Raw genomic sequence first — 12,330 nt, 5'->3', positions numbered from 1 at the left:
ACCTACGGGTATTAGTAATCAAGCCATGATGGCCCTTCGACAACAAATGGATCATAGTAATCATGACATGGTCAATTTGTTGTCAACTCAAATGCACAATATTATGACTCCTCTGTACGAGTTGATAAACAAAATAGGGGACAGGTTAGGTAATGAACCTCCTTCGAGAGCAATGAGTGCAAACCTAAACGAAATGGAAAACCCTGGGGGGCATGGAAATTTTCATCAGAACGTAGTTCGACCTAATAGGAATCCCAATGATAACTTAGACGAAATGGTAGAAAGAATACTGAATAGGCACGGATTCGATGTTGGTCGAAACGAGCGTCTTTACTTTGTGTCAGCCTTCCCGGATTATATAACTCAGGTAGAACTACCCCGAGGAGTAAAAGTACCAAAGTTCTCGAAATTCGCAGGAGAATTGACTGAATCAACAGTCGAACATATAGCTAGGTACGGGGTCGAATGTGGGGATTTAGCAAATAACGAATATTTGAAAATGAAGTATTTCCCTAGTTCCTTGACCAAGCATGCTTTTACGTGGTTTACCACCTTACCTCCTAATTCGATACATACTTGGGTACAGTTAGAGGGTAGCTTCCATGAACATTTCTTTAGAGAGGAAACGAAAGTTAGTATAGTCGATCTAATGAACATTAAAAGGCAAAATAATGAAACTTTAGATGACTATTTAAATAGGTTCAGGCAATTGAAGTCTCGATGCTATACTAATATACCTGAACATGAATTAGTTAGAATTGCAGCAACAGGGCTAGATTTTTCGATACGCAAGAAATTAGTAAATGAACAATTGAGGGATATGGCCCAGCTTGCTGAAAAGGTAAGAAGGATCGAACAAATTAAGTTAGAAAAAGAAAGGTTAAGAAAATTTGACAAATTTGTTCGAAAGGAGAAGGTAGCGTATCTAGAAAATTCTGATCTTAGCGAGGATTCTAACTGTGAGGTTTCGAGTGAAGAGTTCGAGATTAACTTAGTAGAATTACGTCCTGGACCTACGTATCAATGTCAAATGCTAAAACCAGGGGGTAATGTGGAAGGGAATTCGACTAAGAAATACAGTTTTGACATAACTAGAGCAGAAAAAATATTTGACATCTTATTAAAAGATAAACAAATTATACTTCCAGAAAATCACAAGATTCCACCATTCGACCAAAGAAAAGGAAAGAAGTTCTGCAAATATCATAATATGTATGGCCACTGGACTAATAATTGTGTGCGTTTCAGGGATTTGATCGAAAAGGCGATTACTGATGGTCGTCTTGCCTTCGAGGAAAAAGACATGAAAGTTGACACAGACCCATTCGCTGCTCATATTGGATATGTCGAACCAGTTTCTATGGGAGTTAACATGGTGGATGTCGCTGTGGAAGAGGATGAAAACATCGAACCTATCTCTGATGAGAAACTCGAGGAGTTAATGGAGGATTTCGCTAAGGAACAGGAACCTATCTACCCAAAGGAAGGAGATAGTTTGGTCGAGTTTTTATCTAAGAAGAAAGAAGCGGACAAAGAAGTTATGTTGTGCCCTCGATGTAGTGCCGTCTTTGACAGGGCTGCGGCTAAAGCTTTCGAGGAGTCAGAAATGATGAAAAACTACAAAGCTGAGAAGCTGCGTGAAAGGGCTAGAATGTATGAAGGGTCGAAAGCAGGATTGACCATGAGGCAAGTTCACATGCCTCAATACAATGCTCCAGTGGGAAAGATGGAGATGTATAATTCCTCGAGATTCGGCAATACTTATGTGCCGAATGCAAATGTGCCTGTGGGAAAATGGAACGCACCACCTAGGCCAATGATGGGAGGCATGGGTCGAGGAAAACAGGTCATGAGTCATGTTGCTCGCCCGATGTAAGGAGTGCCTGGGAAGACGCCGAATTCGATAGCAGGGCCTAATCGAGTGATTAATACTGGAGGATATGGGCGTGGTTTTCGACAACCTTTCAACCACCTGACTAAGACTGAGTGGAGGAGACAGCAAAGGATGAGAAAAGCTACCTTTGAAGGTGTTAAGGGAAACCGTTTCTCGATTCCTGTACCTCAAAAAGGGGAATCATCTCAAAAGTTCCTAGAGGATGATGAAGACATGATCACAGACTGTTTCGAGAGTGGGTTCGAGGACTCTCTAGAAGACATTTGTGGGATAGTTTCCATTTTGCCAACTGAGTATGCTGGGGCCATGGAGGCCGTGAATGAACAAGAGGATATCCATCGAGAGGATTATTTTGAGGACCTTAATTATGAGTCTAAGGTTATATGGGTGAATCAGATCTCGAGGGTTGTCCCCAAGTTCAATTCTGCTGTGTTCGATTCTCCCATGGAGGAAATGAAAGGGCACCTTAAGCCCCTCTTGCTGACCTTGATGATCGAAGGGCAAGAAGTGAACAAGGTCTTGGTCGATGGGGGTGCAGCTGTGAACATCCTGCCCAAAACCATGTTGAAGAGGTTTGGAAAATCTTTGACTGATCTGAAACCTCACAATATAATGATTTCTGATTATGCAGTCAAGTCTTCAAACCCTGAAGGTATGATTCTGCTCGATGTGCAGATTGGGAGTGTGAAGAGGACTACTATGTTTATAGTGACGCCTTCTAAGGCAAACTTCAATGTTCTGTTAGGTCGAGAGTGGATCCATGGAGTAGGGGTCGTTCCTTCGATAGTGCATCAGAAGATTTTCTTCTGGAATGATGATGAAGGGTTAGAGGTCCTCGAGGCAGATCAGAAAACGTATGAGGTTGGGATGTATTTTGCTGATCAGCAACTAACAGCCTTTGCGAAGACCAAGCCTTTCGATGCTTACAATTCTGGGGTGATGGATGAAGAGGAAGGAATCAAGAAAACCTTTTGCTGGGATGTGAAAAAGGGATTTGTCACCAGAAGAATGAAGGATAAAGATCCTTACTCGAGCTTTTTAGCTCGAATATCGGCCTATGTGGCCGATCAAACGGCCAACATGGCCGAAGAACAATATTTTGAAGATAGCAAAGACAGTTCGGCCATCGTGGCCGAAGAAAAACAGAAAACAAAGGTAGACTTCGAGTTGAAAAAAGAAGAAAAACAAAAAACAAATATAGATCCCGAAGTTGAAAAAAACAAAGGAAAAGAAAAAATAGAGGAAAACCGAGAGGACCGAGTTTCCTCGAGACAAACAGAAAAAGAAAAAATAGAAAAAGACCAGGAGGTCGAAACAACCACAAAATGCAAAGAGCAAGAGCTAGAACCCAAATTAGACTGTATTTTCGATGATTCGCCCCTGGGATTCGAGAGGGCAACCAATGAAGAACATAAGTTAGAATCCCAAGATCCGCTTGAAGAAATCAATCTGGGAACTGTCGAAAATAGAAAAGTAACTTATATCAACAAGTTCTTGCAAGGGAAGTTAAAGGAGGAAATAATTCGAGTTTTGCATGAATACAAAGATTGCTTTGCATGGGATTATGATGAAATGCCAGGATTAGATCGAGAGTTGGTAGAGCATAGGCTACCCATGATCCCAGGAAAGAAACCCGTGAAGCAAACTCCTCGAAGATTTGCTCCTGAAATACTCGAGAAAATCAAGGGAGAAATTGAGAGATTATTAAAAGCGAAGTTCATCAGAACTTCAAGATATCCTGAGTGGATCTCGAACGTAGTACCGGTTATAAAGAAAAACGAGAAACTCAGAGTATGCATTGACTTTCGAGATCTCAACATGGCAACTCCCAAAGATGAGTATCCTATGCCCATTGCTGAAACCATGATAGATGCTGTTGCAGGTAATGAAATTATGTCTTTACTTGATGGTTATTCAGGATATAACCAAATTTTCATTGCAGCTAATGATATATCGAAAACTGCTTTTCGATGTCCAGGTGCGTTTGGCGTTTATGAATGGGTGATGATGCCATTTGGATTAAAAAACGCAGGTGCCACTTACCAGAGGGCAATGAATTTAATATTCCATGATCTAATTGGTAAGTTTATACAAGTATACATTGATGATATAATTGTTGGGTCGAAACAAAAGGAGGACTACCTAAGCCATTTAAAATTATCTTTTGAAAGAATGAGAAGACATGGTTTGAAAATGAATCCACTAAAATGTGCTTTTGGTGTTTCAGCAGGAGAGTTTCTGGGGTTTGTTATACACCAGAAAGGAATTGAAGTTAATCGAAATAAGACGAAAGCTATCATGGAGACTAAACCTCCATCGAACAAGAAGGAACTTCAATCTCTTTTAGGTAAAGTAAATTTTTTTAGAAGATTTATCTCGAATTTATCTGGTAAAACTAAAGTGTTCTCTCCTTTGTTGCGTTTAAAAAAGGAGCAAGAATTTTGATGGAATGAAGAACACCAGAAAGCGTTCGAGGAAATTAAAATTTACCTGGCTCATCCTCCAGTGCTTGCACCACTCTCTGAAGGGAAGCAACTGAAGTTGTATATTTCAGCTAGTGATTCAACTATTGCGGGCATGCTGGCGCAAGATGATGATAATGGCATCGAAAGAGCAATTTATTATTTAAGTCGAATGTTAGTAGGAGCAGAAACTAGATATACCCTTTTAGAGAAATTATGTTTAAGTCTTTATGTTGCTTGTACAAAGTTGAAGTACTATATTAGGACTCGTGATGTTGTAATATTTTGTCGAAGTAATGTGATAAAATATATGTTGTGTAAACCTGTGTTACATTCTCGAGTTGGTAAATGGGCACTTGCATTAACTGAATACTCATTAACTTTCGAGCCATTAAAAGCAACCGAAGGTCAAGTAATTGCAGATTTTCTTGCAAATCACTCGAAAGAAACTGAAAAAATTAATTACTTAGCCATTAAACCTTGGGAATTATTTTTTGATGGTTCTAAACATGACTTAGGCACCGGGATAGGTTTGTTAATCATTTCTCCTCAAGGAATTCCGACTAAGTTATCATTCAAAACAAATACAGGATACTCGAATAATGAAACTGAATACCAAGCACTCATTACTGGACTCGAGATTCTTAAAGAATTGGGCGCTAAAAATGTGGTAATTCGAGGAGATTCACAACTGGTCATCAAACAATTAACTCGAGAGTATAAGTGTTTAAATGAAAAATTAGTTGAATTCAAGACTCGAGCTGTGCAGTTACTTGACACGTTTGGTGAAGTAGAGTTACAACACATTCCTTGAGACTGAAATCTTATTGCAAATGAGTTGGCTCAGATAGCCTCTGGATATAAAATCAGTAAAGAGTGTCTCGAATATCTGATTCATACAGAAAGTGAAGTGTTAGACCATCGAGAAATTCTAAGTATAGGTTCAGCAAGTCAACAAGATTGGAGGAGCGAATTGATCGAATACTTGCGAAATCCTAATATAAAGGTCGAAAGGAAGATTAAACTCCAAGCTCTCAATTATCTCTTACTAAACGATGAATTGTACAAAAGAGGCTTCGACGGAGTTTTGTTCAAATGTCTGGGAGACCATGAAGGTTATATAGCAATGACAGAAATTTATGAAGGCATTTGTGGAGCACATCAAGCTGGAAAGAAGATGAAATGGGTTTTGTCAAGGAAAGGCTTATATTGGCCAACTATGATTAAAGATTGTATCGAATTCGCAAAAAGTTGTGAGGAGTGTCAAAAACATGGACCAATACAAAAGGTACCAGCAAGTGAGTTGCATTCGATCATCAAACCTTGGCCATTTCAGGGTTGGGCAATGGATTTAATCGGACAAATATACCCACCTTCTTCGAAAAATCACAAATATATTTTGGTTGCCATAGATTACTTTACAAAATGGGTTGAAGCTATTCCTTTAAAAGATGTTGAGCAAAATGACATAATTAATTTCATCGAAGATCACATTATTACAAGGTTTGGGATTCCTCAAACAATTACAACTGATCAAGGTACGATTTTCACAGGTCGAAAAGTCGCTCAATATACAGAATCGAGAGGGATTAAGTTGATAACTTCAACACCATATTATGCGCAAGCAAATGGTCAAGTCGAGGCTGCAAACAGAGTGGTGATCGGATTAATCAAAAAGCATGTATCAAGCAGGCCACGAAGTTGGCATAAAACTCTTGTTCAAATACTATGGGCTTATAGAAATTCTCCGAGAGATGCTACAAAAACTACTCCATATAAGTTAGTGTATGGGCATGAAGCTATCCTTCCTGTTGATATTAACTTACAATCAATTCATATACAGAAACAGAATGAATTACCTACTGATGATTATTGGAATCTAATGTATGATGAGTTGATTTCTTTAGAGGAGGAAAGGTTAATTGCGTTGCAAAATATTGTTCGACAAAAGGAAAGAGTCGAGAAATCGTACAACAAGAGGGTTAAAACACAACGATTTTGAATTGGGGACTTGGTGTTAAAAGTAATTCTTCCCATGGATCAAAAATCTCGATATCTAGGTAAATGGTCTTATAATTGGGAAGGCCCCTTCATAGTCGAACAAGCATATTCTAAAAATGCATACGTCATTAAAGAAATAAATTCAAATGTGACGAAAGTAATGAATGGGAAATACTTGAAATATTTTCATAAGAGGGTAGAATATTAATTGTTCGACACAAGTCAAAGAATAGTTCTGATATAAGCCAAAGATAAATGAAAAGGAATCGAAGAACAGAAGAGAAAATCTAATTATTACAAAATTTCGATTTAAAAGCGTTGAAAGCCTTGTAAGCCTCGTCTAAACGTTTCCTTCGAGAGGAACATTGAGCTTCCAAATGCTTCTTCTGCTCTAAGGTCTTCGCAAGTCGAGAAGATATGACCTTGCCTTCCTCTTTGAGACCCGTTTGACGCTGCTTGATCTCTTGACTTTGAACCTTAATAGCATCTTTCTTCGAGCGAGCCTTCTCTAACTCATGTTGGAGAGACTTGATGGTGGTTTCTATATCCTTCTCTTCTTGTTGTAATTTTTGCAGAGAAGACACCATTTCCGCCGTTGAGTCTTTGATCATAAGCAAGTCAGTTCGGAGCTTTTCGAGTTTAGCACGGTCTTCTTCGCTTTCAACCTCGACATGGGTTACCTCTTGAAAGGAAGTAGACCATTGAGATCGAAGGTCCCATGCGGGGCTAAAAGGTTTGACAAACTCTTGCAACTCGGAATGGACCTCAGGAGGAAGGCTCGAGTAGGATAAAAGATCGTCCATCATTTGTTCAACCTCTGTCTTGAACTCAGGAATAAGGAAGGCCTGATCAAGATCATCAACATATGCCTTTGTTCGAAAAGAATCAAGCAAAGGTTGATATGAAGGAACCTCAGAGACGTGCTCGACGGTTTTCTCTTTCTCCTTCTCTGACCCAGAAGGACCACTTGTCCAATTATCCAAGACCTCGAAGATACTATTGATATCTTCATCTTCGTCGTCGAAAAAGCTCATCAAGTCCAGGTCCGGAGAAGGAATTGACGAAAGACCTTGGACAGAAGAAGTAACCCCGCCTTGGGTCGAAGGGGAAGTTGTGAATGGTCGAGGCGATTCAGTCGAACCTGTACAAAAATAAAGTACATCAGAAGGTTTCATTAAAAATCAGGATAAAGTTGTAAAGTTGAAAGAAATATACCCTTGTTCGGACTTAAGGGAGGTTGTATCTCGAAAGAGGGATCACCTTGAACAGAGTCGTGCAAGGTCTCTGCGTTGACTAAAGGTTCCGACTGGGGAACCTTATCCTCTTTGATTTGAGGAGGAATTTGGATGGAGGCCATTATCGAAGCCATCTCGGTAACATTCAACTGAGACGTGACCAACTATAAACAAAAGAGAAGATCATAAACATTTGGTGTTATTGAACAGACCTCGAGCCAGATGTTGAAATAGGAAAGGACATGAGTAAACCTGTTGGGACGCCTTAGTGACAGGAGGAATATCTCTCGATATGTCTCGAGAAGAATCAACATCAATGATATCAATACCCTGATGAGTAAACAGTGTTAGAAAGATTTAACAAAAATCCAGTCGGAAACAAATTATTGGTCTGAATACCTTGGGTACTGATTTCATAGCATCTTGAAGAAGCTTCCCAGTAGGAGGTTTCTGAGTTTTTTTAGTAAGAGAAACTACCAACTTTCCATTTCCTTTATCCTGCTTCTTCGTGGTCGAAACCTAAAAGTAAGGAAACAAGATATGAGTAGGATTTAAAGGGATAAGAAAATTTAAAGTAAAAGAGCTCTTTTACTGTCTTGGTACTGCTTGAATCCACTTTTTGTTTCTTAGGAATTTCGATATTCTAAAATACGGAAAGTGGGAAAAGATAAAATGAATGAAGAGAATTAATCGAAAAGGCTCAAAGAGATGGTGAGTAAAAAACTGTACCTTAGAACGAAGAGTGGCTTTTTCAGAAGCGATCTTTCTTTTCCGACCCTTCAATGATGGTTTTTGGGCATCATCATCACTTTCCCAGTTAGGAGTTTGCTCAACATGTTGTGGAACACGTTGAGGAATGACATCTGCGAAATTCGAGGGAAAAGATGAGACAAGTACAAAATCGAATTTTTAGTTAAGGGTTTGGCTAAAGTTGTTTACCAGGAGGAGGGTTAACGTTATTGACCCAACATAGTGGCCACCATTTGCCTCGAGGAAAATCATACACGGAACATCTCGCATAGGTAACTCGATTTTTTACGGGAATCTCCTTGCGCTCGAGGTAAAACGGGTCGAGTGTTTTCACCCATGGAGGGTGAGATAAATGCTTAACTAAACCAAAAAGAGCATTTGGAAGAGGAGGTATGTGTTTTGGACAAAATTTTTCGAAAACGGTTTTACCTCGAGGGTTTATTACCCTTTTCGAGCGGATGTTCCTTTGTACCATTTTCGATAAGGAGACAGAAGCGTCAAAGATGGTTCGATGCACATTGTCGGGTCGATAACAAACTTTAAAAAATTGCTCGAATTGATAAATTATAGTTTGATTCTTGAAAATACCTGATTGTTTTGGACCCTGCGAACAAGAGAGAGGAGAATTAATCAGCTTCTTCAAAAAGCCATCAAAATTGATGAGTTTATCTACAACATAATAACACCACCATCGAAGGTAGCATTGTGAAACCAAAAATGAAGGAGAAAAGGTGGAGGGTGTAAGCTTGAGCTCTTTGTCAGGTCGAAGGATGAAATTGAGGACTTCTTCATAATTCCCTTCGTCGACACCCTGCCTTTTTCCTTCGCTACTAGGAGAGTAAGCAACTTCTGCATCAATGCTTTCCTTGCGACGAAGAGGAAGAGGCTTCATTTGACAAAGCCCAAATTGTCGAGCGAATATCTGAGGCTGGTAAGGGTAAAGCCTAACATCTTTCTGTCTCATACCTGAGATAATGACATCCCAGGACAAGAACCCAAACCAAATGTCAGTCGAAGAAGGACTGATGTTTCCAACCTGATTATTTTGACGAAGCCAGGTTGGACCTATTAAGTTCGGTCGAATGAAAGGAGCTAAGTCCTCGGTGAAATCGGTAAAGCTAAGAATGGCTCTAATATATTTCTCAATTATCAACCAGACGTTTGCGAGGGGTGAGGGTTGTCAAACGAGCTCCTTCGAGTTCACAGATAGGAATTGGAGTTGAAGGCAGACGAAGTTTCTTCTCTAATATCGCGTTACGCCACAGTTGAAGTAGCCATAATGGGTCAGAGAGATTTCGAGGCCCAAATTCTCGAGAAAGACTCTCGGAAGCTTCATCAAGACAAGTGTACAAGGAAGCCAAGAGAGGTTTGCTTAAACATATCTTCTTTTTCGAATGAAGAGCTTGGGCTAAATTATAATAATATTTTGGGACTTGGAGCGAAGGCGTGCAGAAGACACACGCTGATAACCAATACATGAGAAAAGCAATATGTTCTGAAGGGGAAATAGGCGTATCAGAAGGGCCCATATGCGCAGTGATAAAAGCTAAATAGGTCTTTTTATCCCAAGTAATCGAAACATCCTTGATCGAAATTTCTTCTTCAAACACATCAGGATGAAATCTTTCACCGAGAGGCATTAATCCTGTTATAGCAGCAATATCGAGCAAAGTAGGGCAGACAAAACCACAAGGGAACTCGGAAGCCCGAGTTTCTCTATTCCAGAAAAAGATAGCAGAAAGGAGCATCTGGGGGTCGAAAAGATGGAGGTCAAACTTGGCTAGTTGGATGAACTCAAAAATACCTATTTCTTTCCATTCAGAGGACATAGAAGCCTCTACACGGGTTAGCCAAGACGAATGTCTCTCTTTAACAGGAGGAAACGCTCTAAAAATTTTGGTAGTATCCCCAAAAAGGTTCAGGTCTATCTTTGGTGAATAAATGAAAGGTAGAGTGGTGGAGTCTTCAGGTAAAAGGGTATTACTAAACTTCTTCTTGTTTTGACCAGCGAAAGGGCCAAGAAAAGCATGAATAGAACCATTCTCTAGGGAGAAAGGGAGAAGTACCTGAGACTGATATATCTTCAAGCTGGCCTCCTCTATGCTTGGGATTGGAACGAAAGTGTCATCACCTTCTTTGACTTTGCAGACTTGAGCGTTAGTCATTAGCAGAGGAGTGTCCTGAGTAGTGGTTGCAGTGGCCATGGCGGTTACGGGTGTAGTCGTCGTGGTAAAAGGGGTCACTGCGGCAGTGGTCAAGATAGGAGACGTTGCTGTGGTCAGGGAAAAAGTTGATGCAAAGGTGGTAATAGGAGCAGTAGTAGAAGCCACGACAGCAGAGGAAGATGCAGCAGAAGAGGCCATTTGGAAACAAAGACAAGAACTTGAAGGATGGAGGAATGAGGTTCACCGGAGAAGGAGATTGAGAAACAAACCAGAGAACAGAGTAGAGAAACTTGAGCGCGAAGGAAGAGAATGGTGAAAATGATTTAACCCTAGGGTGAAAAAAGGTCTTAAACGAGGTAAATGGGCCTAAGTTGAAACGGGTTGGGCAAGGTTATTTAAAATTTAAATTGAATTTCCAAAACAACCGCCAAAACGTTTCATATCAGAAGACAAATTTATGGAAAAACGAAAGTATGCGCCGTCAGAGCCATCAATGTCACATCCAAATGGTTAGTACCTTAAGTGATGACAAGAATAGGTTTTCATCGAAGGAATGATTAGTTAACATCAAGAAAAGTTAACATCAAGAAACAAATCGAGGAAGTATCGAAGAACAACCTTGATAGGAATTTAGTTCTCCCAATATGCTCATCGAAACCAAATTCCTAGGGGAACATTTGTTAGGCTTACCCGAAAATCATGTGACTCGAAAAAGGGTGTGAAAATTACTCGAAACAAAAGCTAAAGGTTAAACACCTACCAAGATTAAATTGAGAGCCTTAATTGTTCACATGGGAATGTGTTCGAATAGAATTAATTTGAACAAAAGAGTGCTCGAAAATTTATCTGTTGTTCATTAAGGGGTTAAGCTATAACGCGGTCTCGATAGCAACTCGGGAATGTAATAGTAACTCAAAATTGTAGAGTTGTTATTGAAGGGATCTTAACAGTTAAGGCACACTAAGGTGGTTATTAAGGGTCGAATCGAGTAAAGTTGAAGCGTGAGACAAACGGTTATGGGAAGTTACAATTTAGAGTCACGTAACAAGCATAGTGGATAGCGGTTATCCCCTAGTGGCGTACATGCATGAAATTAACCGTTCTTGATTGGCTCTATAAATACAGAAGCTACGTACCTTCACGGAGGTCGAAAAAACTCATACTTGAATTAACTTCTGAAGCACTCTCTGCCTACACACATATGGCTTTCGTGCACAAGATCGTTTTTGGGTATGATTAACTCTCGGCCACTTGTCTTTTGCTTTATAGGAGTAGAATTAACATTAGTTCTCTTAGTTATTTCTTTTAATCACGTAGTTATATTACTTTGATATTGTAACTCTGGAACTTTATGCAAGTTGAACCATGATTTGTATTGCAAGTATCTCAATTATTCATTCTGTTCATCTTAGCATTTATATGTATGGGAATTATTGCTTGTTAATTATTGAAGAATCTTTAAGAACAAGTAATTACTAAATCTTCCTACTACTCCTCTTCTCGTAGACTAAAACTCAGAAACATCACATATGTAAATTGAAACGTTTTTCGTGCTAGTTCAAGTAAAAAGAATCCATAAAACAAATTCCACCGTAAAGAAGAGGGTAGAATAGAAAATTAAGTAATAAATATTTTTGAAAACTAAAATTTCAATCATTTTCTTAAGTCCCGTACAAAATCTTAAACGACTATGAATAAAAAATGGAGAGAGTATCATCATTGTTTTCGACACTACCACTACCATTACTATCGCCTATAACATTAATGACAATGATAGTGATTGTAACAATAGCGATATTGATAAAAGTGGTGCTCACATGATT

At 39.4% G+C, this 12,330-nt stretch overlaps 1 protein-coding gene across 1 annotated transcript; it reads left to right on the top strand.

Moving 5' to 3' along the window:
• The first annotated feature begins 2,005 nt into the window (after positions 1-2,005).
• LOC145956050 (uncharacterized) lies at positions 2,006-6,358 on the top strand. The gene is made up of 3 exons (XM_083071607.1): positions 2,006-3,974; positions 4,947-5,026; positions 5,204-6,358. Exons 1-3 carry the CDS (start codon positions 2,006-2,008, stop codon positions 6,356-6,358), a joined length of 3,204 nt encoding a protein of 1,067 aa, XP_082927733.1.
• The last annotated feature ends 5,972 nt before the right edge of the window (positions 6,359-12,330 follow it).

Source organism: Cajanus cajan, chromosome 3 (assembly GCF_000230855.2).
Source record: "Cajanus cajan strain Asha chromosome 3, NIPB_CcT2T_4, whole genome shotgun sequence".
NCBI lineage: Eukaryota > Viridiplantae > Streptophyta > Magnoliopsida > Fabales > Fabaceae > Cajanus > Cajanus cajan.
Note: the sequence above shows the minus strand (reverse complement) of the source record. Positions and strands in the feature narration are given on the sequence as shown.